The 27,199-nt window shown below is 44.8% G+C and overlaps 2 protein-coding genes and 1 pseudogene across 17 annotated transcripts in view; 1 reads left to right on the top strand and 2 right to left on the bottom strand.

The window, feature by feature from the left end:
• Nucleotides 1-3,966, bottom strand: part of NSD3 (nuclear receptor binding SET domain protein 3) — a 108,258-nt gene extending 104,292 nt beyond the window's left edge. For 4 of the 11 annotated variants that reach the window (XM_036011589.1, XM_028526859.2, XM_036011590.1 and 1 more), the window contains exon 1: nt 3,512-3,958. The gene's annotated coding sequence lies outside the window, so the exon portion shown is untranslated. Of the gene's footprint in view, nt 1-3,511 lie in introns of all 11 variants that reach the window. The other 7 variants (XM_036011585.1, XM_036011588.1, XM_036011587.1 and 4 more) reach the window with 4 other exon arrangements.
• A 4,729-nt stretch (nt 3,967-8,695) lies between these two features.
• Nucleotides 8,696-27,017, top strand: LETM2 (leucine zipper and EF-hand containing transmembrane protein 2). Of its 6 annotated transcripts, none has more exons than XM_028526297.2 (12): nt 8,696-8,831; nt 9,537-9,638; nt 10,177-10,257; nt 11,522-11,910; nt 12,524-12,667; nt 17,279-17,416; nt 17,847-18,047; nt 19,434-19,553; nt 22,397-22,510; nt 24,341-24,430; nt 24,730-24,831; nt 25,504-27,017. In XM_028526297.2, exons 4-12 carry the CDS (start codon nt 11,788-11,790, stop codon nt 25,564-25,566), a joined length of 1,095 nt encoding a protein of 364 aa, XP_028382098.1. In that variant the 5' UTR covers nt 8,696-8,831; nt 9,537-9,638; nt 10,177-10,257; nt 11,522-11,787; the 3' UTR covers nt 25,567-27,017. The 6 variants fall into 6 exon arrangements, with proteins under 6 accessions (XP_028382098.1, XP_028382097.1, XP_035867500.1 ...); XM_028526296.2 differs by having other exon boundaries at nt 8,697-8,831; nt 11,451-11,910; XM_036011607.1 differs by lacking the exon at nt 8,696-8,831 and having other exon boundaries at nt 9,343-9,638; nt 11,451-11,910.
• On the bottom strand, nt 14,028-17,024 carry LOC114508784 (annotated as a pseudogene).
• Nucleotides 27,018-27,199: the final 182 nt, after the last annotated feature.

Genomic DNA, 27,199 nt, shown 5'->3' with positions numbered 1-27,199 from the left:
ACAACTGTCAGGACAATAAAAGAAAATCATTCAAGGAGCTGGCTGGTGTGGCGCAGTGGACTGGGTGCCAGCCTGAGAACCGAAAGGTTGCTGGGTGATTCCTTCCTGGTCAAGGCCCGTGCCTGGGTTGCCAGCCAGGCCCCCAGCTGGCAGCACGTGAGAGGCAACTGATGAATGTATCTCTAACACACTGCTGTTTCTCTCCCTTTCTCCTTCCCTTCTCCTCTTTCTAAAAGTAAATAAATAAAATCTTTTTAAAAAGTCATGCATGTGAGACACTCAACACACCACATTGTAAGAGGACAACTATTAGCAGCTACGACTATGTTATCATGAATGTTATTTATAAACCCCACAAACTGAGAGAATTTAGAATCTGACTTGCCAATTCAGTCGAGATGACCAGTCTCAAAGATGACCAATTTCCTTTGCCCAAAACTCATTCAATCAAATTGTGTAAATTTATGAGCTTTGGTCAAAAAAAAAAAAAAAAACCACAAAAAAAACCCTCTCACAGATAGCAGGTGGGCTGATGGGTATGGTAATCAGAGCAAAGTCTGAGTTTTAATTCGGCATCTAACTAGAATAGTCTTCCTCATCATATGGATACCTATCGAAAGGGCCACGATACTCATGACAATGGGAAAGGGACCCTGATCGTTACAAAATGCTGGATACATAGAAATACATGTTTATTTTTAGTAATTCAAGCTGCCAACATGAGTTTTTAAGATAAACAATTTCTCATTTTCCTAAAAATTTATGGCACTAACAGTTTATGCACATAATTTATGCATTAATTACAAATAACATGTCAACCCTGGCTCGTGTGGCTCAGTGGACTGGGTGCTGCTGACCTGTAAACCAGGTTGATTCCCACCTGGTCAGGGCACATGCCTGGGTTGTAGGCCAGGTCCCCAGTCAGGGGCTGTGAGATGTTTCTCTCTCACATCCATGTTTCTCTCCCTCTCTTTCTCTCTCCTTTTCTCTCTCTCTGAAAATAAATAAATAAAACCTTTTTTTTAAAGATTTTATTTATTTATATTTAGAGAGGGAAGGGAGGGAGAAAGAGAGAGAGAGAGAGAAACATCAATGTGCAGTTGCTGGGGGCCGTGGCCTGCAACCCAGGCATGTGCCCTGACTGGGAATCGAACCTGCGATGCTTTGGTTCGCAGCCCGCACTCAATCCACTGAGCTATGACAGCCAGGGCAATAAATACAATCTTAAAAGAAAAAACATGTCAAACGACTGGTGATATAAAAATGCAATCTCCATAAAAATAAATTACAAAAGAAGCTTACTAAATGGCTTTTTGAGTGGAACTCTTCTTCACAAAATTTTCAAAAATTCAGCCCGAATATTATCAAATCAAAATACTACAAGTTGTAAATCTGGCCTTTATACCAAAAGCATTCTCACAAAGTACCACTCTAACAATATTCAATTTAATTTGTCCAACGACCAAGAACACATCCTAAAGTATATAACAACTGAAAAATGTTGTATTATGGTAGATTAAATCAATATGCAGTACAACTGGTTTTAGTCCATTATGTTACAATTTTAACAAGCCTTCCTAGTAATTAGAGAACAGTTTCAATATCAATATGATGTATTAAAATTTAGATCACCCCAATTACAATTATAAAACAAAGTAAGAGGTCACATGTACATCTAATCCTTTTACAAAATGAAAATAAAAGAGACTCCAATTCATTAGTCTACTGTAAATTTGTCAGGATTTAAACTTTCAGAATAGTAACTTTCATATCACACAAATATTTGAATACACTGAACAGTTACTGTAGCTTTCCTGAGAGTGACCTGAAGTTCCCACCAAAAATACTGGCGCCTCAATGAGGCTCTGAGAACTGCAAGCCAACTTCATAGATTATTGCAGTATGCTAAACTGGCATTTGAAGATTGTATTGAGCTAGCTACACGAGGGCAAAGATAAGGGAACAGAGTTTATAAAAAAAAGAAAGAAAACACTTCTTAACCTATAAGCAAGAGCTGTTCAGAAACACCATTTTAAAATACTACACACATTTCTAATCTTCTAACCCTCAAAATACAGCAGATAGATAATCTACAACAAGCAGATCTTCCCACCCCTTCTCAGCGCCACACAATGCTTTGCCAAGAGAACAAACCCACGTAAGATAACTAATGCAATTTCCTTGTTTACTTCAAGAATTGCAGAAAACACGCTGACTGTTTCCGAGGCCTCTGAGTCAAACGACTATTTAAAAGACTTTCACGATCACGTTTGAAATAAGAGAGTAGTAATGATTCCTTCAGCTAGTAAAAATATAGTCTTAACTTTATTAAAAGGGTTAAATTTCACACTGCAGTTCATTAGTATGCCTTGTTTGCAACCAGAAGGAAGGGGGGGGGGGGCAGCAAAACACAAGATGGAAAACATCACTACCTCCTTCGGTGGTTATGAATAATTTTAAATGACCTCAAGATGGAAGGGAAGAGTACATGAATAGAAAGAAAGGGGGTTGACCATCTGAAACGGCCCCTTCCAGAGTCATACTGATGTCGGAGAGAAGGAATTTATTTACACTGCAGTGCCTGGCAGCAAACATGGCTGCCCCTGCCCCCTTTAAATCTGAAGTCTTTACTCCCTCACCAAAACCATCAAATTACGACCCAGTCTCGCTCTGTCTTGCTACGATAACACTAACACTTCTCCTCCAAAACGGTAAGACCCACACCTCCTCATTTCATAGCAATCTCAGCAGCATAACCACTTGCTTCTCTATTCTCCAGCATTGAAAGAAAAGGCACAGAATACACACAAATACAGGAACAAAAGGCTTTCCCTTCCTAACATTAAAAAAAAAAAAACCCTTCCCCTTCTTTTCCTCCCACTCTGTGATGTCGCCAGTTCCTATCATTTTCAACACTCAGTTAATTTCCTTCCCTGTGCCAGTACGAGGTCTTCCAGTTTCCTGAGTCTATTTCCTATCTTCCTTTCGCATCCTGTCTCAATCATTTCTCCTCCCTCTTCCTTAGCCGCCTTTTCCTCCACTTCCACTCCCTCGTTTCTCCCTCTCTGCCCACTTCTCCATCAAAGTCGATCTCCTTCCCCACACTCTTCTAGCTCCCACCCTCCAATCCCAAACCTCTCTATTTCCCAATCCGCCCAGGTCTCCAAACCTAACTCCGCTCCTCTTTCCCTGCCCCTCCCCCGTTCCATGTTTATCCCCGCCCCCATCCCACCTCTACTCCCAATTCCCAGCTCAGCGCCACTCCATCACTTAACCCAATCCCACCTCCCCTGCCCCACCTCCCAATCCCCTTCACACCCTACACCTTGCTCTCTTCTCCACCTCTTAAGCTGCCCTCGAACCCTCGCAGTCCACTCGCTTGTCCTCCCATCCCGGCAAGGCGCTCTCTCCCTACCCTGGTCCCATCCCCAGGTCGCCCCCTCCTCGTCGTTCCCCCCTCGGCCCTTGCAACACACATACACGCGCGCGCGTGCACACACACGTACTTTACCTTCAGTTTGTTCCATTCTAACCCCCCGGCCGTGTCAGTACGATCACAGGAGAGACACGGAGGCCCGGAGCGGGGCTGGGGTGCAGGCAGCCGCCGGGGCTGCGGGGGCAGAAGACGGAACCAAGCTAGGCCGCATGAAATCCCCGGGCTAGATTTCCCTCGCGCCGACTGCCTCTGCCATGGCGGCGTGCACGGAGGAGGGCCACGGTAGGGCCGGGCCGGGCGCGGAGCGGAGAGGAAGAAGGCTGCAGGAGGTGGGGGAGGCAGGGGAGGCGGAGGGATAGGGGGGTGCCCCGCAGCCGCTGCTACCGGACAGGAGCCTGTGGCCGGCGGTCGGACCGGGGCGGCAAGGTCCTCTGGGTCGAGACGGCCTTCGCACGCGTCTCCGCCTTGATCCTGGCCGTCGCGCCGCCCGCTCCCGCCGCCGCCACCGACGCCGCGCACAAAGCCCCCCCACCCCGACTCTCGGGGCGCCGCCGCCGCCGCCAAATCTTCAGCCGCTCACTGGCTGCCGGGCCGCGGCGCCTACCGGGAAATGCAGTCCCGGGTTCGGGGTGCGGGGGGCGAAAGGAGGAAGAGGCTCGTCCGCGGGCGGGGAGGAGGGGCCAGAGCGAGAACCAGAACTGAGAGCCGTCCGCGGGAGTCCGGACGAGAAGTGAGACCTCTGGCCCGCGAGGCAGACGGAGCGGAAGGAAAGGGGAGAAGGGGGGTCAGGACGAAACAAAACCGGAGGACGGGGAACACAGGTTAAAGGTTGGGCCTGTGCGTAACAGGGTGCTCGCGCGTGTTCCGTGTTAAATAAAAGCAGGATTTGGAAACACCAGTGGCACTGCGAGACAGCCCCTACTTGTTAGACACAACCGACTAACGGGCGCCCGGTTAGGGCGCGCCGAAGAGAGCACGACGTCTTAGGTGCCTCCGCGGCTGCCTTCAGCCCGACAGCTGTCAGAGAGCAGCCGCCTGTTCCGCCTGGGTCTGCGTCTGGACACCAGGGCAGCAATTTCAGACCCGGTCCTCCCGGCGGTCTCTCGCTCAGTCCTGCACGTTTCAGCCGGATGCTGCCCCCCCCCCCCCCCAACGGCAAGCATTAGAGGGCTTTGGCGGCGGCGTCTCAACCTCTAGGGGAGCGCCGACCTCCCCAGCAGGTACACGGCCGCGCGCCTCCTTCCTGCCCGCGCTGCGGGCCCGGGGGCTTGTGGGTAGCGAGGAGCACAGAAGCGCCCAAACGCACCCCAGACCCGAGGGCTCAGAGGGCCGGGTGCCCATCACGTGCGTGGGTTTTCTGCCGCTCCGTGCCAGACCCTCTTTCCCAGGGGTATGAGGGCATTTGTTCTAGACGAAGTTCTTGCAAGAATGAGAGGAGGAAGAGGGAGTCCAAATTGTCTAACTCTCTAACCCTCCCCATCGTAGCAAATTTACGTTAAACAATGGAAGGTCCTGTTGGGGCGGAGGGGGTGACACAACAAACTGTTCTTCCAGGAGTGTGCAGATTTGGTGATATTTCCTGGGGACTGTCCGATAATGACTTAATGATAAGAAAGTTGCAGCCCAGAGAATATACAAAGAAAACAGGTAGCTATTAGATCAGGAAACCAAAACTCTGAGCTCTTTCTGAGAATAATAAAGCTGTATCACCACTAGATGTTATCTCCATAGATGTTACAGTGCTGGATCTATTTAGTACCCTTACAAGAAATTCCTGATATCTTTAAATGTCATTTAAATAAGAAACTCAAAGTTTCCTACAGACCAATTATTTTAATGATTACTAATTATGTATTAGCTTGTTTAAACATGGTTGTTTAAACCCTGTTAATAATACCAAGGATGATATTCAGAATTATGTGTTCTCTTTACTATCAAGCATTAAATATTTCTAAAACTACGATAATGTAGCTACATTTTGTGTATAACAAAAGTTAAAGGAATCAATAAAATCGCATTTTTGTTTGTTTTAAATGCCTAAACGCCTTTTTGGAACACAGATCTCCCAAGGGGACCACCTGAGCTTATTTTAGTTTGATTCTGTCTTCTGGAAAGTAAGGTTAAACTGGTCTTTTTTTCTGCCCTGACCAGTGCGGCTCGGTTGGGCGTTGAACTGCAAAGTGAAAGGTCACAATCACCAGTCTGAACACAACAACCCCAGTCAGGGTGCACACATTGAAGTTTCTGTCCCTCTTTCTCTGCCTCTCTCTAAAAATAAGAAATAAAGTCTTTTAAAAAGATTGTTCTATTGCGGTTGTCCCAATTTTCCCGTTACTCTCCTCTGCTCCACCTACCACCCCACAAATAAATAAAATCTTTCAAAAATTTGGTCTTTTTTTTTCTTTCTTTCTTTCCTTCTTTCTTTTCTTTTCTTCTTCCTTTCTTTCTTTCTTTCTTTTTCTATGATCCTTTCCACTTCCACCCTTTTTTCCCACCTTCCCATCTTTACATTTGTTGATAAATTGTTGCACTGGACAACTGAATTTTCCCCTTGAGGAAAACCTGGTTGTCCCTAGGAATTTTTATTTTCTTCTAAAACTATGTTGACAAGAGTTTAATATTAAAGTTATGTTGTTGGCAGCAGTGAGAACACCACCAGGTGTTAGACCAGTGAGTTCAGGCTGAACCTTGATTCAGCAACTGTGGTACTTGAGCTCAGGCTAAGAAAAAATTCTGACCCAAGGCTCAAACTATAAGAAAAAGTTTATTCAGAAAGTCAGAGGTAGAAAAAATGAGTGGTGGAAGAAATGGGGCCAGGAAGCAAGTTACAGAGGCAAAAAAAAAAAAAAAAAAAAAGGCCCTTGGCGCTTAGGAGGGAGAAGAGTAAAGGAAACAAGTCTGTGGTGGAAGGTGAGGGGGAGGGAAAGAGAGCTGGGTTTTTAAGGGAAGGGGATTTTTAGGGGTAGTTCCAGAGGAGGATCTCAACAGAATAATCATCAGCTTTCCAGGTGTGTCCTTTCAGGGTCGTGGTCTCCACTGATTGGTCCTCGCAGGGGCAGGGGTCATTAGTCATTGTGGCTAGTCCTAAAGTCTGCCTTGGCCTTGCTTGTCTGGTTTTGCTGCTTTTCTGGGCTTGGAGCTGAAACACAGCTGAGGCCTAGTTGGATTTGATGCAGGTCAGAACCTCATTGTTCTGGGGACTTAATGCTTCAGGCTATTCTCATTCATTTCCTCTCTAAGGGGGCCTAATCTATATGACTTGTAACAAGCCAGGGAAGGACAGGTCTAGGTTGGGTCTGAACCAAATGACCATTGATATGAAAGGTCAGGGGGTCTAAACCGCATGATAAGTGAGTGATATGCTAGGGGAGAAAAGGTTACACTGGGTGAGATCCTTGTTTTTCCCAGTTTTACCTGTTTCTAGACACCCTGGGCCTTCCACCCTGGTGACCTATACCTGGCCCATCATCCTTGCTCTTCTCATGTCTGTCTGTCTACCACAATGTAAGGTGGATGCCTTACATTACATAGTCTCTTTTCTTTTTGCAAAACATTAGAAAACACATTGTTAATAATATTCGATCTGGAGCCGTATTTAGGGAAATGGCCATTAAAAAGAACTACACTTTAGCATCTAACATCTGAGATTCAGGACATGCTTCCTCTTCTCCAAAGAAAATGGGCAAACAGGTCATTAAGACAGCATCTAACAATCAGGGCCAGAGTAAGGGAGGAAAACATTTTTTTTGTTTCTTTTCTGAAGATCATAGATAAAAACTCCTTACATTGTAAATCAACTGATCCTGAAAGTCAAAAAGTTGCCAGTTTTAGTAACATAAGGCAACATTGCTTTGAACAAATGAATTTCAATGTGAAAGATTTTTAACCCTTCCCTTTCCAGAATAGGGTTGCTAACATATGGCCACAAGAGAGAAATACAGCTCATCTTTCAAATAGTGATCTTGGAAATCATTCATCTGGTTTATGAATACTTAATAACATTCCCTGTGCCTGGTTGTACATGAATACAATGCATGAATAAGAATATTTCTCAGTATAAAATGTCTCCCGGGGATATAAGAAGAGTATTTTTGCATCCTTATGACCTTTTCCAGAAAAGTATGGGTACATGGTAGTGTTTAATTTATGAAATTAATGTGAAAATTATGCCATGCCTTTTTACAGCTCAAAATTTGCCATCAAGAATTTTCAAGAAAAGAAAAAAAAGCTAAAAATACCAAAGCTTTGTAGAATTTGTAGATTCTAGTAAACAGAATGTGAAGTGAAACCTTTATGTGGAAAGTTGAGCATCAGACATGCACAAAGAGCCCTCTACTGGCCAAACTGAAAAGTTATTGCCTTATTAACATAGTTGATCCATTTAGTTACTAGCTGAAAAATGCTTTGTGGATAAAAAAAAAAAACACCCTGGAAATTTAATACCCGCCATCTTTCATTCTTACAAATGTGCAGCCCAGATGAGTAAAGTGTGTGGTCAGCGAACATGTTAAGAGAAATGTTTTCCGTGAGAAAGCTCTTCCTTGTCGTCTGGCGTTAGTCAACGCAGAGCCACTAACATTTTTTTCTTTCTTTTAGAGCTAGGTGAAATGGATGGGTAGAGAAAACTAGGGGGCAAAAACATTTCTAGATCTTTCACTTTCCCAAGATGGCTCAGTTGGCCATCCTAAGAACTGAAGTGCCCCCAAACCTGCATAGCTACCGTAATATACAGTTTAAATATTGAGATTTTTACAGAAAGTAAGGATCAGAAGTAATACCTGCTAAGAGAACATCTGTAAACCAAGTTCAGATTACACAGCATCACAGTCTCCGGCCCGCGGGAGGCTTTCCTTACCACTCCCTGTTTCCAAAGCCCTCCCCGCCTCAGTCGCGCAGTCGAAGGGGGTAGGGGAAGCAAGGAAATACATAAGTGATGTAATTCATGACTCAAAGGTGGTTACCATGGCGATTATCAGGCATATTGCGCCATCCGAAGGTAAAAGCCTCCTTTAATCCAGCTTTCAACGAAGCGCTTTCAGGAAGGGATAGCTCACAACCCACAGCGTGTGCACAAGAAGGAAAACGTCCGACTACCTCCCCGCCCCCGCCCCCGCCCCCGCCCCCGCACAGGCTCCTCAAACTACCCTAGCCGGGCTGCGAGGCTTGTTTGCTCGTGGGAACGAGACTCCTGCCTCTAGGGATGCTGCCGCGAAGGACGCCCCGACACCGAGAGCCCATTGGCGGGCGGTGTCGTCACTCAGAGTGACGTAAGCGGCGGGGAACGCGCGCAGCCATGGAGACGGCCTCGGGTCGTTCGACCTCCGGGGCTGGGGACCTGGGGGAGCGGGAAGGGGCTGGAGGACCGAGGCGGCCGTCCGGGAGGTGGCCCGAGGAGGTAGGGGTGGGCGGGCCCAGCCCGCGGGCGGCGACCTGCGGGTCGTTCCTGCCGGTTTCCCCGCGGAGCCCGTCCCGCGGCGCCCTGCTCCGCCCCGCACCGCCGGTTTCCCTGGCAGCCTCTTGCAGTCCGGCGCGCCGTCCTCAGCCCAGGACCTTGGCCTCCTGTCCTCCCCACAACTGCGGGGCTCAGCCCCCACTCCCCCCGTTTCGTGCTGCGCTGCCTTCGGTCTCTCCGCAGTCCGCGCCCGGCTTGTCCTCCACCTTCCGTAAACTCGGGTCGCCGGCAAGGCTCGTCCCCGTGTCTGCACCGCTCCCGCACCCGAGTGCAGAGAAGCACCCTAGAGCCCACCGCAGTGAATACACTCGGTCTGCACCGCGCGCGCAAACGCCGCCGGCTGCGGAAAGCGAGGGCGCGTCTCGCCCCCTGCTGCCAAGTGCGGACAGCGAAGGCGTCGCACGGCCGGGGTCGGGCGTGCGGGCGGGACTCTGTCCCACCAGATCCGGAGGTGTGCGCCCGCCGCGGGGGCGGGGTGCCCCGGCCTCAGCGCCTACTCGCCGCCGGGTGGGGTCGGGGCTCCCTCCAGCAGGAGAACGCCCTTTAGTCTGGTTCAGATGCGAAAAGTATTATTTGAACTCTTGATCAGAATGTCAGCTCCGTGGTCGAGGTTTCTGTCCCCGAGAGACCCTAGTACTCTTTTCCTAGGTGCAGAGCAGCTGAGTTGACACTACAAGATGTTACGGCCCCTTGCCGCCCTTGGCAGAAAAGCGCCGCAGGATGGAAGGTTTCTGTAAAGCTTATCTAAAGGTATAAAGCTCTGTGGAGAATCACTAACACAAGAAACCGGTTTGCCTTCATGTGACCTCTTAGTAGGTACCATGTGTATTTTCACTGCTACTTGAATGAGTACTTTCATTTTTTTTTTAAAGTTTGGGGCAGTTTGGCCAAGTAGGGAAAACACTAATTTAAAACAAATCCAAGACATTTACTTTATACCTGTATTTTTAGGCTACCAATAAGTGTGCCTTGCTCAGCTTCTTGAATACTTGGCAACCATTTAAGTGGATTGTTAGGTGCTATTGACCAGATATCAAAGTGTCTTTGAAGACCATACCACCGTGAGCTGCGTTTCTGTTTGTTGGGATCACAAAGTGCCATTCTCAAATCCAGGGCTAAGAAAACAATATTCAAGTTGTTGGACAGTGAACTGAAAAGAGATTTTATACTTTGAATAAGATATGCAAATACTTTACCCTTGAAATAGTTAAAAACACTAGGATCCTGGGATCTTTATAATTGATGTGTTTTTCAAATACTAAATTGTTTATTTATTCCTTCTGCCTAGGTCCCTATGTTGACTAGTTGAGACAAATATGAATAGGGCCTTCTACAGTTACAACACAGTCCTAGCTTTTGCCCGGGCAAGGTAAGCCTTGTAATTTCTCTACTGCTCTGAATATTTATATGAATTTTATTCTTCTAGATGAAAAAGATATATGTAAAAAGATAGGCTTAGTAGACAAAGCTTTGTTGGTTTTAAGGAAGCTGACATTTTAATGTAGTTAAACTTATCCCAAATTTTGTATATGCTTTAGAACTCAGGCTGAGTAATTTTGTAGATGTGTAGTGCAAGTAAGATACAAGATGTAATGGTTTTAGAATGACACTTCTGTCATTGATGAATGCTACATGAGGCCCTTAGGAAGAAAAAGGCGTAAACATGCTGGCCAACAAGTCAGTCCCAGGGCCAGTATCTGCCCCAGCAAAGTCTGTTAACACTTATTTATTACAAAGACTTCACCGAGAACTTACTATATGCCAGATGCACTGTACGTCTTCCCTTTTAGCCATTCAAAAAGTGTTTTTATCTTGGCATGCGTCAAAACCAAAGAATGGAAAAAGCCATCACTTTGCCAAAAGAAGTCTCTTTGCCAGGAACTTTCTTTGCCTAGATAATCTTATATATTTTTTTCAAACAGTCTGATGTGCTGGTTCAAGTGAAGATTGTGAACTATTGCAAAGTAGACTGTAGAAATCCCTGGCTGGGGTGCCCAATTCTAGTTCTTATTTCTAAAGGTTTTTTTTTTTTCTTAAGGAATCTCAGGTGAAGGACATTTCAGCCGTAAATCCCTCTCATTGGAGGGGTTCCAGGGGCACTGCATAGACAAGACCATGCTATGTGATTGATTAACCCCCAAGGGGACCTTGAAGTTCTTCATTCAAACAATATTATCAATAGAGTAGCTGAAGACAAAAGTCTTCTACATGTTTTCTGGTAGTGGATGAGAGGCAGAATTTTCAAACATAACCCCTGGTGAGAAAATATTTGCTCTTAGATTTTTAAATGAATAGTCTCCAAGTTTCTAACTTCTAATATAGCGATTATTCTTAGGAATGACCTTATTAGTATTTCTCATAGAGTATTTAATTCAGCCATAAAGCTTACTGTTCTTCAGCTGGGATAACAAGTTATATTTCATTCACTAACAAATGGCATCTGCTGTAAAATAGAGGCTTTAAAACTGTTGCTTCATTTTGACCAGATATAGTATCTATTTCTTTAACTTTTAAGTTTTTAATAGGTTGTGTCAACTCAGAGGATGTCGCTCTTTATTCCAGATTCCCTAGCCATTTTGTCCATCCTACCTGCTCTTCTCATTTCCCATCACTTGCATTTCTTCACTTGCCAGAGTCCCATTTAAATCAAACATATGTGAAGAACTATGGGAGCAAGACGTACCCCTGTGTCAGTCAGCCAAGCGCTAAAGCACTGTCCTTACGAACCAGAACAGCACAGAAGCTGCACACGTCAGCCCGCTGGCTCCAGGAGGCCCCGGGGAAACCTCAGCTACAGCAGGCCCCCCAAAGGCCACAGGAGACATGCCCTCAGCCCGCAAAAGCAAAAGAGATTGGTACGAGGACTAAGGAAGAAAAGCGATCTTACAGACAAAAAATTATGGATGAACTTAAATATTATTACAATGGATTCTCTTTGCTTTGGATTGACACCAAAGTTGCTGTGAGAATGATTTGGAGGCTGCTGCACAGGCAGGTGCTGACCAGGCGAGAGCGACGAAGGGTAGGCAAGAACCACACTGAAGACAGAAAATGAAAAGTTGAACTATTTAGGAACCAAGTTTTAAACTCAACTTAACATTCGTTTTAAAAAAACCCAAAGTAGTAATAGTAACTGATGGTGTGAAGGAAAATTTCCTACTGAGTTTCTTATCTGCAACTGAACTGCTGTACAATTTTAGGCAAAATTCTTTAAATTTGTATATATATATTTGCCTATAGAATGGTTATAATTGTGCTTTCCAATCTCTTCAAGGAATTGAGGGGCTGCAGTTCTGATCTGTGCATCTGAAATACAAACTGTAGTTAATATATCAAGTATATGCATTAAAAAAATTTTAACATACTATGTTATTATGAAGTCCAGACCCTTAAGTTAGATGAAAGCTAGAAGATGCCAATAATATGTTATGATTGTCATAGGTTTCCTTGAGGATATCTCATGAATATTACTTAAGGGTTATGATAAAGAGAATTCCCCCTTTCCATTTTACAAACAGCTGCAGAAAATGCATTGTGTTTTTTTAACACTTGAAGAGCCAAAGCAGGCTTTTTAGTTTTAGGTCTTTTGCTGCATCCTAAAGTAATAAATATTGCATATGCATTTAATTCTCTAGCTGTTGCGGACCTGTGTTGATATCTTCCGCTTGGTCCCGTTTCTGGTGTTCATAATTGTACCCTTCATGGAGTTCTTATTACCAGTGTTTCTGAAACGCTTCCCAGAAATGTTGCCATCAACCTTTGAAAGTGAATCCAAAAAGGTATGTAGGAATTATTAACTTTTTAAAAAAATGGACAGGCTTCAGTTTTAAGGTTTACAGAAAAACTGAACAGAAAGTACAGAGAATCCCCAGGTATCTCGTTGCCCCTTTCTGCCATTATTAACATCTTGCATTAGTGCGGTACCTTGTTAGAGTTGAAAAACCAGTATCTATACATTATTATTAATTAAAGCGTATACTCTACATTAGGGTTCACTCTTTGTGTCGTACAGTTTTATGGATTTTGACAAATGCATATCGTCATATATCCACCATCACAGTGTCTTACTGCCGTAAAAGTCCCCTGTGGTTCACCTGTTTGTCCCTTCTCTCTCTATCCCTCGACCTGTGGCAACCACTGATCTTTTTACTATCTCCAGACTGTAAAAAGTTTTGCCTTTTCTGGAATGATATATTGTTGGAATCATACAGTGTGTGTTTTTTCAGACTGGCTCCTTTTACTTAGCAATATGGTTCCTTCAAGTCTTTTCATGCCTCATTTCTTTCAATTACGGCATAATATTTCTTTGCATGGATGTACCACAATGTAATCATTCACCTATTGAAGGACATCTTGGTAGCTTCCAATTTTTGGCAGTTATGAATAAAGCCCCTAAAAATATCCATGTGCAAGTTTTTGTGTGGATGTAAGCTTTCAACTCATTTGGGTAAATACCTAGGAGGGCAGTTGCTGGATTGTATGGTAAGACTGTTTAGTTTTATAAGAAATTGATGAACTGTCTTGCGAAGTAGCTGTGCCATTTGCATTCCCAGTGGCAGCGAGTGAGCGTTTCTGTTGCTCCGCATTTTCGTCAGCCGTTTCATGGTGTCAGTGCTTTGAGTGTGAGCCGTTCTAATAAGTGTGCAGCTGCATCTCACTGTTATGTTAATTTGCAGTTCTTTAATGACATCTGAGGTAGAGCATCTTTTTATATACTTATTTGCAATCTAGATCTCTTTTTGAGGGAGGTACCTGTTCGAATCTTTTGTCCACTTATTAATGGGGTGACGCATTTTCTTACTGTTGAGATTTAAAAAGAGCTCTTTGTATGTTTTTGGATGCAAGTTCTTTATTAGACATGTGTTCTGCAAATATTTTCTCCCAGACTTTGGCTTGTTTTTTCATTCTCTTAACTGTGTCTTTTGCAGAGCAAATGTTTTAAATTTTAGTGAAGTACAACTTGATTTTTCCTTTCTTAGATCATGCTTTTGGGGTTTTTTGGGGGCTGTATCTAAAAACTCTTGCCAAAATCCAGGGTCACCTAGATTTTCTCCTAGGTGTTTCACAGTTTTGAGTATTATATTTGGGTTACATATGATCCATTTTGAGTTATTTTTTTTTTTCTTAAGAAAAGCCTGCTCACACCTTTATTTGGGGGGTGGAGAGGGTGGCCAGAGCTGTTGTTGGGATGGGCCGCTTCCTTTTCCCCATCACGGGCTTCTGGCTGCACGCGATGGCGCTGCCCTAAGAGCTGGGACCCTGCACAGACCCAGTTGGTCCTTGTTCTTGCGGATCCCATGCCCGGTGCTGTTCAGGGTGGCCCCAGCATCCTTGTTGATGGTGGTCTGCCGGTAGGTGGCCGGCTTTCGCTGGCCAGATCTCTGCTTTGGGACAATCACCACTCCTTTGCCATCAGCGCCCGGCCCCACACCCACTGGCCTACGTGGATCAGCCCATGGCAGCGTTGTAGCTGAAGGAGTTGTGGGCTTTCAGACTGTTGGGCTGGGCGCTGTGCGTCTGCTTGTTCCTCTGGATCGGGAATCTGAGTAGTTCCCTACACCGTCCATTGCAGGTGGGCAGACACAGGGGCTGCTCCCCTTGCTGGGGTGCTAGGAGGCAGAAAGAATGTGCAAGTATCTTTTTAAGAAAGGTGTAGCATCAGTGTTGGAGTCAATTTTTTTTACTTGTGGATATCCAGTTTTTCCAGCCCCTTTTGTTGAAAACACTACCCTCCTCACTGAACTTGAACTTGTTTCATACTGTTGAGAGAGAAAGCAAACCTGAATCAACTGTTACTACGGTGGCCGGTTGTTCAACAGACATGCTGTATTCAAACAGTCCCGTTGGTGCTCACGAGTGGTCCTGGAGAAGAAGGTGTCCTCAGTGGATGGTTGCTGTGAGGGCCAAGAGGTAGAGCCCCAGGGCAGCGCCTTCATGCTCTTTATTCTGTGTGTGTTACCGGACAGTGGTATGAAGATATGAACATTATGAGAGGACAAGGAGGGGGCAGCTTTTACATCATTCTGGGAAATGTCTCCCAGAAGAGGTCCGGGTGGAACCCAGACTCAGAGTGGCAGAATTTAACCACAGTGTTTGAAAGGGGTAGAAAGAACAGCACTTGTAACAGCTGAACCATGTGAAAGGGTATGTCAGAGCCAAGGACCACTGACTGGTTCTTTGTGGTGGGAACACAAGGGGACCAGCGATGGCAGATGAGACAAGAGTGATATGTTGGGTCAGGTTGGAAAGCATCTACCACCCTATGACATTCACACTTGACTTTAGACAGTGGTGAATGATGGACAGTACGTTTCAGCAGCAGGTGGGTACCACGATTAGGTCTGTGTTATAGCAAAATAACTTTGCTATCAGGAAGGGTTGAAGGCAGCAGAGCAGAGGGAGGGAAATCAGCTGCAACGCTACGGTAACAGTAAGAGAGAGGACCAACCTTAAATTATAGACATGGCATTAGAAATAAAAACTGAAGATAGATGTGATATACTTCTAAAAGATAGAATCAAATTGCAATATATAACTGCCTGGCAGTGGCCTAATTTACTTACGGTGAAAGTAATTGGGATCTGGAATTAACACCATGGGGTTCTAAGGACAGTGTTAGTGAACGCAGGAAGATGAGGGGATAGAGGAAGTGATTGATCCAAATATTCCTTTTTCTTCGATACCATTCGTCCCTGAATGCACATATACACATCATGGGCACAGTCCTAGAAAATACTTTCTTGTTTGCATGGTTTTGTTTGTTTGTTTTTCATGAAAAGAGGCACAGCAAGCGAAGGAGAGTTCTAGCTTTCTCTTGACATCAGGTCACCTACTTCTCAGTTATACTTTTCATCCATTTGTGGAAGTACTGTGTTATCTTTAGTCACTAGGTCCATCTCTCCTGTTAGACTAGAAGTTCCAAGAGGGCAGGAGGAATATCTGTTTTTGATCATTTTTTTCTCTAGCACGTAGCACATGGCAGGTGCTCAGTCGGTGGACAGGCGGGCCGATGGGTGGGGATGGATGGGGATGTAGATGAATGGCACGGATGACTAAATGGGCTGTAGTTACAGCATTGCCATTGTGTGGGTTTGTGGGCTGCATCTTTTAAGATCTTTCTAAAAACCAATGATTGCTATGATTGGGTGGCCATTAGAATCTCTTGGGTATCTTAAAAAATATATGTACATAACATGTATATTCCTGTTTCTCCTTCCCCCTGAGTCCTGACCGTGGTTATTTTGAAAATGCCACCAGACTGCATTTCTGATGATGAACAAGGGTTTAGAAATAATGTTTGACATAGTGTCTTAAACATGTATACACTTAAGTCTGTGTAGTGCTTTGTTCATATCTGTTAAAGCAGTTAACTCATTGTATTGTAATAAAGTGTGTCTGTTTTATATTTCTTAAACTAGAAGCTACTTCAGTATAGAGTGAATTTCCTAGTTTTCTTGGTTCATGGCCCGAGCAAAATCCAGAGCCACTCAGACCAGGCGTTTGCTCAACTAGCAGCTTAGATGGTTTGTACCAGGTTAAGAATTAGTATCTCGTTGATAAAGAACTCAGACAACCCAAGTGCCTGTCAACAGACAAGTGGATAAAGAAGCTCTGGTACATATATACAGTTGAATATTATTCAGCCATAAAAAGAATGTAATCTTACTATTTGTGACAGAATAGATGGACCTAAAGGGTATTATGCTAACTGGAATATGTCAGTCAGAGAAAGACAAATACCATACGATTTCACTTATATGTGAAATCTAAAAAAAAATAAATGATCAAACAATGGAAACAGACTCATAGATACAGAGGGGAAAGGGGCTGGGGGCTGAGTGAAAAAGGTGAAGAGATTAAGAAGCGCTAATTGGTAGCTACAAAACAGTCATGGGGATGTAGAGGACAACATAAGGAATATTGTCAATAATATTGTAATAACTATGTATGGTGCCCGGGGGGTACCTGAAATAGTGGGGGGATCATTGTGCAAAGTATGATTGTCTAACCACTATGCTGTATGCCTGAAACTGGTACAAAATAGTGTTGAATATGAACTGTAATTGAAAAATAAAATTTAAAAAGGAAATAGCGTCTCATTCTAAATCATGACAAAGCCTACCATTGAGGAGACATTTTGGAGCTATCAAATATTTATGATCATTGTATCAGTGATAAGTAAAAGGTAAGATTAAGGAGATAAGTTGCAAATAGAGGCTACTTTTTATGTGCTCTGGGTCTCACAGAACACACTCAATTAGGCCTGAAAATAATATCACTACATTAAATAGGGATGAACAAGAACAAGGGAACAGTTACTTTTCTTGCATCTTTATCTACCAAGTTGTAAACATGAAGGATTGACAAACTTTTCCTCTTCTGTTATTAAGGAAGAAAAACAGAAAAAGAAAATGGCTGCCAAGTTGGAACTCGCAAAATTTCTTCAAGAAACGGTTACGGAAATGGCAAGGAGGAACAAGGCCGAGCTGGGAGACGCCTCCACACAGTTCTCGTCCTATGTCAGACAGGTGTCAGTCTCTGATGTATAATAATACCGCCTTCTAGGCTGGGGATCTTATGAAAGATGCATGTCATCATGGATCTTCCAAACTGTTTACGATCTGTGAATTTGCAAACCTAAGTTGTATGGATAGGATATTGCAAACATTTATAGTAGTTTGCAGAAATGTCTGTCTTAAAGCAGTCAATGTGCTGAAGACATCGATAACTTCTTGGAAAGAGCAGGAGAATTAGTCAAACTTTAGAATACTGATTTTTCAGTGACTTAGGCCAACTTCAGATTTTTTTACTCCTCTTTGTACCACAGGTACGTTTCCAGACCTAAGGTAGAATCCATAAATGCTTTGACGTGTCTTTCAAATAGTCTCCTGGGAAGGTTAAATTAAGTAGGAAACTCATTTTAATTTTTTAATTGGGCCCTTTTGTCCCACTGCCTAGGTCCAGACAGGCCACAAGCCCAACACGAAGGAGATAGTTCGCTTTTCCAAACTGTTTGAGGATCGGCTAACCCTGGAGCACTTGGACCGACCTCAGCTGGTTGCCCTTTGCAAACTGCTCGAACTGCAGCCTTTTGGAACCAACAACTTGCTCCGCTTTCAGCTCCTGAGGAAACTGAAGTCTATAAAAGCAGATGATGAAGTAAGAACTTAACTATATCTGTCAGGAATTAGCAAGGCATTAGGATATATTTTAGGGGGGCTTTGTGAAAAAGTGCAGTATCTTCTGTGAGGTCTGTTCATAGACTGGTTCTGGCAAAATAAGTGGTTTGGATAATCATTACCATAACATCTGAACCTTGATTACTAATTTTAGGAGTTACTATACTGACCCATTTTCTTGAGAAGGCCATATAAGCAGCTAATAATTTGGACATCTTAGCTCAGGCTAATCTAAAGCAGTTAGGACCCACTCGGAAGGAACAGCAGCTCAGTAGATTCCTGACTTCTATTGCCGAGGACAGGGCTCTACCCCCATACCGCTGCTCCCTGCTGCGGAGCTGGTGCCAAAGTAAATATTCTGCTGGGAGAGCTGCCTGGCAAGGAGGGCAAAACGTAATGCGGGGAGGGAGAATAGCACTTGGGCATCTGTGGAGGAAAGGCACTGTCTGGGCTATAACTACTGATTAGACCCCATTAAAAAATGGAAAGAATCTGCCCTGGCTGGTGTGGCTCAGTGGATTGAGTGCCGGCTTGCAAACCAAGGGGTCACCAGTTCAATTCCCAGTCAAGCCACATGCCTGGGTTGTGGGCCAGGTCCCCGGTTGGGGGTATGTGAGAGGTAACCACACATTGATGTTTCTCTGCCTCTCTTTCCCCTTCCCTTCCTCTCTCTCTAAAAATAAATATATAAAGTCTTTTTTTTTTAATGGAAAGAATCTTTCTTGAATCTGAATCAGCTGCTTTAAAGCATTCCGCCTGAGGGAGCAGGATTCTCAGAACTGAGACACATGATCCCATTGGCCCCATTCAGATTTTAGTTCTTGTTTTCAGAACTTTGGAATAAACAATCCTGGTCCCAGAAGTATCATAGTTTTGGGTCACACCAAGCAGAAATTGTGTTATTTATTGAGGGAGTTTTGTGAACCAGAGAGTTAGGGCCGCCCCTGGGGTGTTGGTGGGGGATTGTGGGGAAAGAACACCACTGGGACACGCAACAGATGGTACATAGAAAGCTTTTCAAGTGAAATGTTTTTTAAATGAATCCTAAAGCTGCCATGAAAGGGGAAGAGTAAAGATGTCCCAGGCAGGCAAAGGCAAACCAAGATAATTACTTTGGCGACAGTGTTGGGAAGAAGTTATGTAAATATCTCCAACAGCATTAATACCTCCTGGCAGGATTCCCTTCCTCTCAACGACTGCACTTTCCTGAGTCGTCTTGATTTGCAGGCATGTGGCCTCTGTGCAGTCAGTGCTGGGGACAGAATGTGGAAGCATCAGACCCCGTGTTTCCTCGATCAGCTGGAGTTTAGGGATTAGGTAAAACAGGAGCCAAAAGATCCAATACCATTCCTTACATTTCTTTCAGATGATCGCCAAAGAAGGGGTGAGTGGCTTGACTGTGCCGGAACTTCAAGCTGCCTGTAGGGCCCGAGGGATGAGATCGCTGGGTCTCACTGAGGAACAACTGAGACAGCAGCTCAGAGAGGCAAGTGGAAGTGTTCCGGGGCCTGTTTCGCTCAGCTGTCTCCCCTACGCTTTGCAGACCTCACTTTGTGATTTCTACTTTATCACAAGTAGACCACCTTATTTAATTCTCCTTATTTAATTGAGCAGTGGGATACCAAAGCAGCTAGATTGTTTGACTGAGACAAGATACTGTATTCATTTTCTATTGCTGTGTAACAAATGATCACAAATTTAGTGGCTTAAAAGAACACCCACTGCCCTGGCTGGTGTAGTTCGGTGGACTGGGTGCAGGCCTGCAAACCAAAGGGTGGCCAGTTCAATTCCCAGTCAGGGCACATGCCTGGGTTGCAGGCCAAGTCCCTAGTACAGGGTATGTGAGGGGCGGGCACACATTGATGTTTTTCTCCCTCTCTTTCTCCTTCTCTTCTCCCACTCTGTAAAAATAAATTTAAAAATTTTTTTTAAAAGAATGCCAATTTATTAGCTTGTGACCCTGTAGGTTAGAGGTGCCGGCTGTGTTCCTTTCTGGAGGCTGTGGAGAAGACTGTACTTCCAAGCTCATTCACTTTGTTGGCTGAGTTCAGTTCCTTGCAGCTGCAGGACTGAGGTCCTTGTTTCCTCACTGGCCATCAGCCCTGGGCTACTCTCAGTCCTGGAGGCTACTAGCATTCCTTACCTCTAGGTCACCTCCATCTGCAAAGAACTTCTCACATGCTAACCCTCCACATGCTTTAAATCTCAGACTTCCTTTGCAGCACCCCCCCTCCCGCTTTGATTTTAATCTTTGACTCCAGATTTAAAGGTCTCATGTGATTAGATGAGACCTACCCTGATACCCTTCCTATCTTAAGGTCAACTGACTTGTAACCTTAACTGTATCTGCAAAATCCCTTCCTAGCATCACTAAGAGTTGTGTTTGGTTGAATAACGGCAGGAGGTGTGGGTACACGAGGGACTGGAAATCTCAGGGCCACTTTAGAATTTTGCCTACTCCGGGCATTGCAAGGGCCAGGCAAGATCCCTAATACAAGGCCTGTCATCTGTTTGAGCCCATCTGGAGGTGTGGCCTTGGCTGCAGCTCACCTGGGCCTTTCTCCCTAGTAGTACCCCAAACCAGTGTGAAGTGTTAGCTTTGGAAACACATGTTTAGCATTTCCCCTCAGATAACATTTTAACTGAATGTAATGCTTTAAAAGAAAGGAGTATATCCTATTGAAATTCTCATTCCTGTAACTGTGAAAAGTTCTGTAAAGTGTGCAAATATTATTTGGGGATAGGAGCCACTGCTGTGACTGTGAGACTATGTCGGGTAGCTTTTTCCTCTTACATCAGGGGTGTCAAACTCATTTTCACGGGGGGCCACATCAACCTTACAGTTGCCTTCAAAGGGCCCAATGTAATTTCAACTCCTTAACAGTTAGGGAGTAGTTACATTCACACAGTCCTAAAATTACATTCAGCCCTTTGAAGGCAACCGTGAGGCTGGTGTGGTCCCCGGTGAAAATGAGTTTGACACCCCTGTCTCACATGTTGGGCCTGCTCTGGTTTGCAGATGGACGTATTGCAGAGAGGTACCAAGATAATTCATTTCTTAAACAGAGTGTTAAGTGGGTTCAACTGTCAAGCTGCTTTCTTGAAAGCGTGCGCCCTTTCACAGCCCCGCTACAAGGGAGTGAGGCTGCAAACCCCACCCGGGACACGCAGCACTCTGGACTGTTATTCAAAAACCCTGTGTTGGGATACGGGCAGCCGTCGAAAGAGAGGATAACAATGGTCAACATGAAACGTCTTCACTCTATAATGAGACAGAACTACGAGACACCGCGTTTACCTATTACGTGGACAGAGATCAGATTGTGATAGTGTGCCATGTTGGTGAGGGTGTGGCGGGGGGAGGGGCACTCATGCATTGCTAGTAAAAAATTCCATAGAGGTCTGGCTGTATCTTTCAAAAATTTAAAATGCACTTAGTTCAACCTGGCAATTTCACCTCTAGGAATTTATCCTGTGTTCTTGCACATGTACAAATGACATATCTACAAGATGACCTACTGCAGCACTGTTTGTAACAACAGAAGGTTAGAAACTGCCTAACATCCATTAATGGGAATGTAATCAAGTGAATCATGGCATTTCCATACAATGGAACCCCTTATGGATGTTTAAAAAGGAGGCAGGTCTTTGTCTCCTGATATGAATCATATCCGGGATGAAGTATTTCCGTGAAAAAAAGCAAGGGCAAAAGTGTGTATGTCACTCACCCTTAGGGTAAAGATAAAAAAGATAACAGATGTTGCTTGTTGCCATGTGCATGGGGTAGCTCTGGAAGATCGAAGAAGGTACTGGTACCAGCAGTTGCTTCCAGGGAGGGACACAGGGTAGCAAGAGAAGCGGGTAGGAGACCGGCTTCTTTTTATTGATTTCATTTGACCTTTGATTTCTATTGTGTGCACATATAATTGACCTAAAAAATATTTTTAAAGCCTGGCCAATTTGGTACTACTCGAAAACTGACATCGCATTCTCATTTTAACGTTTCTTTGGTTATGAGTGCGGCTGGTTTATTCTTTAACGTCTACTTTGTGTCTCAGCGAAGATACTTAGCCTGTTCAATCCAGAGCTGGTTTGAGAGTTGAACTAAACATCCCTTCCCTGACGCCGAGAGGTTCCCGTTGGAGGGAGGGGTTGCAGTTCGACCACTGGTGCAGAAGCCGGCGCTACCCTGCCGGTCCTCGTCCTGACCCTAGTTGCCAGCAGGCGCGGGGGAAGCTGTAAAGCTGGAGCAGCGGTAGGTGATCGTGGGTCACGTCAGGTCCTAACGTTTTGTGATTCTGTCCTGTTTTATTCCCTCCCATTGTCCAGTGGCAGGACCTCCACCTGAAGGAGAATGTCCCCCCTTCTCTTTTGCTCCTGTCACGGACCTTCTACCTGATAGATGTGAAGCCAAAGCTGGTCGAGATCCCGCTCAGTGGGGAGGTGAGTGCCTGGGCTCCCGGAGAGTCTGGGTTCCCAGAACTGGGGCCTCTCCACAAACCTCTCACTTCCTGTTGCAGTCCGAGTCGGCATTTCTTTTGTAATTTGGCCCAAGTGGCCTTAAAACATTAAAATCCCTGAAGCTACCTGTAGCTGTGGGGCTGTTACTGCCTTTAACCCTAGCTTGATGATCTAGGGGGTTTACTAATAGGAGCTAGTTTGCTCTTTAACTGTGACTCACTAACCTCATGGTCTTCAGACTGTCCTCACCACTGTCTCCTTGGGACCGAGGGGCTCCTGTTCCGTCACGTCTGTTTCATTTGTCCGATTCCTCTTAATTTTTAAGCAGTGAATGGCCAATCTGGAATGTAAACTTTTTGTCTTCCTACCACTCATTTTCTTAATCATTGTTCGTTGCCTATGTGAGTCAGCAGCTTTATTTGTCCTGGTATTTTACTGGAGGGCCCAGAACAGGCCCAATGACTAGAGCGTCTTGCCCTGGGTCCTTCAGAAAGGGCCGCTCAGCTGTCTGCTCTGTGGCTTTAAGTCTAACTCAGAGCCTGCATGGGTGAGAAAGGGAAGGGCCAGTCCAGAACAGGCCGCATATGTGGTTTAGCAGATTAACCTAAATACTCCGGAGTGAGGACCGACCATCTTTTAATCTCAGTTATGCTGCTGACTCCTGGGACACGCCAAGGGAAATTACAGGAAGTCCAGCATGTAGCATGCACGCCAGGAGACACCATCTGGCCTTGCCTGTGCATGTGGACTCGGGTTTTGTCCAGGACGGATTCTAGGGAGACTAGGTAGGAGCAGTTTTGGAGCTCAGACCATGTTCTAAAACGCAGGCTACTGGATTCTCACTCTCTTTGGTCTTCAAGACACACGGTTATCTGTCATTCTCAGGCTGCTGTCAGGAGCAAGGAGATCTGGGAACAGCACACTGTCTCAGAGCTAAATTTGGGTTCTCAGAATTCTTGTAGATGGCCAGAAACTCTTTATCCAGATGTTGTTTTCTGGGATGGTTGAGAAAGAGCTAGGAATTAAGGACAAAATGACAAACTCCTAGGCATTTTATTGGTTGCTTTTTAAAAAATCCACATTTTAAAATTTCTATTCTCCATATATACAAAATGAGAACAAGTAGCATGCTAGGCTCTGTAAAACTGTAGAGACATCAAATAGAATATTCTATAATTTTGGATAAATGTAGCCCTTTCCCCTCCAAAGTACACAAAGACATTACTTATTTTCAAAAGAGCAGTGATATATTTGTTTTCACATGTAATTAATACGATTCTTAAAGACAGGTTAGCTAGCTATTTAAAATACCTCCCTCTCCCTCCCTTTCCCCCTGCATTGCAGGGGCTTCTGTTAAACAGCACCTACCATTTAAATAACTTTTTTATAATTTATTATTAGAAACCAGCAATGGTAAAGATGTCAATTTTGGCCAAGTTATATCCATGCCATTAGAAATAGATGAGTAATTGAGAAATGGCAATGTTTGCTTCTTGAGAGTAGAATATGACCAGAATTGGCAAAAAACTGTTAGCTTGTTAATGACCAAGGATTTTAAATCCTAGAATCTAATTCAAGTGTAACTTCTGCATATATAGTGTGCTCAAGAGTTGATACTAAGATAAATGATACTAAGTTGTTATTTCAGGGACATACTTCAAATGTTACTCATAAAGCATCTAGTTGGAGGAAGTTAGGGATTTACTGGAAAGCAAACTGCGCTAGAAAGCAGTGACTACTTACTGCAGAAGTGCTTCTGAGTCTCAGGAAGAGCAGAAAGCTTATGCTTACATAATATATTTCTCTCCTTAGGCTCCAAAGATGGATATTCCTGTGGAATCACCTACTTCTGAATCTAAAGAGAACTTGGTGGACTTAGCACCCCAACTGAAGGGAACTAAGGTTACACCCTTACTTTTTATTTAACTAATTAGGTTAAAAGTAAAAAGACGTTGATTTCTGTATTTTAACTCCTTTGATGAAACTGAACTCCAAGGGTGTTCTTTAATAAGGAATAATTATTGCATTGTTGGATCTGTTTTTGAGAAAGTTTGACACTTGGCTGTGTATCATTAGGTTCCAGATTTTGCCTCCTGCGTCCGGTGCCAGAAGGTGTAGTAGTTGTTACACGTTCCCATGACTGCAGATCTCATGCCCTTGTTTCAAAACCAGTGACCTAACTCTCAGTTCTGATGTTGAAGGATGAAAACTACCTGCAGCTGCCCCACGTTATGTCTTCGCCCCTGACACCCTCAGCGTCGATTCCACTGCCGCCAGGGCCCATCACTTCCACTGAAGAAGCTGTAAGTGTGGTCTAGAAAAAGAAAACCTCCTTCCCGCCCGTTGTTCTTAAGGGCAGTGAGAATCGAGAATTATCACTGTTGTGAAACACTGCACAGTTCTTCCTCTTATCCAAACAGGAAGTTGTAGGCAAATTTTAGTCATCTCACAACCACGACATTTTTAAATGCTATTATCCAAAAGCAAAAAAAAAAAAATTAACCAGTGTAATCGTGGATCAGACCTCAACATGTTAAGCCTAGAAGCTGATTATAATATAGACAGGTTCTTGCTTTCTTTTGCACAAGATGGAAATAGTTCCCATGTGTTGTGTGTTTCACACAGGACTCACCGTCAGGAAACACTACCAGGAGAGCAATTTAAATCTTAGGAAAAATGCTGGCAAATAAGAAATCCCTTCTCTCTTTCCCATTTGGAGAAAGAAGTTTGGGGCAGGAGCGAAGAGCGTGATGCAAGCAAACAGAAGGGTGTGGGTGCCCGGAGCTGTGCAGCGAGTGGCTCTGCGGGCTCCTGCGGACCAGGGCGCGCACCCGTGCACGCGTGCTGGGCACACTGACGTCCAGAGGCCTGGTTTGCGGGTCTTTATTTTGATTAAGAAAACCAAACAGGGACTCCTGATGAATTTCCACATCTAACTGTGACCAGGGCCTAATGTCTTTATGTTTTGTACCTAGGTGCTGCAGGCCAAATCACAAAAGGCAGCCCAGGACAGCAAGGCCACTTCCAAAGCAGCCTAAGGACGACTGGAGGACGCAGCCCACCCTCTCCGGCCCCCTGCCCTCGGCAGTGGGTTCATGAGGGACCTCCCAGCCGAGACTGTCTAGTGTGGGGAGAGGACCTGCCACTTAGTCCTTGGGCAGTCCTTTGAGGCCTCGTAAACATTCCAGATGATGTCAGCAGTGAGACCAAGTTCAGGCCATTTAGAAAAATATAATTGCAAAGCCCATTTCCTCTGTGCCATTATGTCATCCCACTAAACTTTGTGTAAAGCCCCCCTGCCCCACACTGTTTTTAACTCCGTATCTGTGCCCACGTCCTTTAAGGGAGGAACTGTGTAATGGAACCAGCTTAGCGACTTAGACGATTCTGCCTCCTGTGGCTTGGTAACCTGCCTAAGAACTTGAAAACTCCGAAAACCAGTGCAAGAGCACCTGACCGACTTTTTCAGAGTGATCCATCAGTAGGAACAGCACTTTATGAGATGGAACGGGTCTTCCCCAGTGAGGCCTTTCTGGATGTAACGAAAAAACTTCTTGGAGAATAAAATGGGGAGTTAGACTGGCAATCCAAAAAGTTTGGCTGCTGCTGGGCTGTTCTGCGACTTCCCCCTCTGGGCCTGCAGGGATCTGGGAGGCTGCCACAACTCGAGCACATATGGCTTTCATCAGCCACCATTTTGCTAGGAAACATAATTAAGGGTTTAAGGCTTAACCATTTGTTTGTGCTGGGTGTGTGTTTTTCTGGCCTGTCTTTCACAAACAAGACTATTTGTTAGTCATAGAGGCGGTTAAAGTCTGATAGAACTCCTATGCTACCCAGTAACAAACATTACATCCAGGTATTTGGTGTTTTCTGGATTGTGGATACTGAAAAAGCAACATCACCAACTGCTGTGAAGCTAACCAGCAGTCTTTTCCCTTGGGAAGCGCTTAGGAGGGAAGAGGTGTTTCGGCCTCTGGATGATGAAATTATATTTCTTTACTTGCTGTGAAATTGAAAGCAGTTTGCTGGGAACCAGCTAGACTAAGTGAAACAACCGTCTCTGTCTGGGATCACCTAGATGAGGGCTGTCGTCAGCACTTCACAGCAAGGAGGTGCTTTTATAAGCTTCCTGACCCTCCTTTCGGCCGAAGGACAAGCCCCACCATGTCCCACGGGTGAACTCCAGTTCCTTGAGAACAACGAACCCCTACTATACAGCATTCCATGGATCTTGCCATTGCCTGGCAAAGTGATTCATATTAACTTCCCCACTTTTAAATAATGGGTGTTTACTTTAATTAGTTCGCATTTCAAGTGTTGAACTGTGGGAAAGGGATTAGCTACCTGTTGAATCCTGTTTAAGCTGAATGATTCATCTGTATTGTTGGGCTGCGGTCTTTCTGCTGTGTGCGACTCACGGAGTGGGGATGGGGAGGTCAAGGGGCCCCTGGTCACTTCTGGCCTCAGTTGGCTCTCACCCATTTCTGCTTCATAACCAGGCACCCAAGCCGTGACACACCTGTCCCCACTCTTACGACAGCAGCTCGGAGAAGTCAAGGTCGTCTCTTTGCCCTCATCACTTAGGCTTGGCCATTGGCTTCCATGACTGTCAGCTCCAGCCCGTGCTGTACCTGAGTTACAGGTGTGCTGGGAAATGACTGACAACAA

Source organism: Phyllostomus discolor, chromosome 11 (genome assembly GCF_004126475.2).
Source record: "Phyllostomus discolor isolate MPI-MPIP mPhyDis1 chromosome 11, mPhyDis1.pri.v3, whole genome shotgun sequence".
Taxonomy (NCBI): domain Eukaryota; kingdom Metazoa; phylum Chordata; class Mammalia; order Chiroptera; family Phyllostomidae; genus Phyllostomus; species Phyllostomus discolor.
Note: the sequence above shows the minus strand (reverse complement) of the source record. Positions and strands in the feature narration are given on the sequence as shown.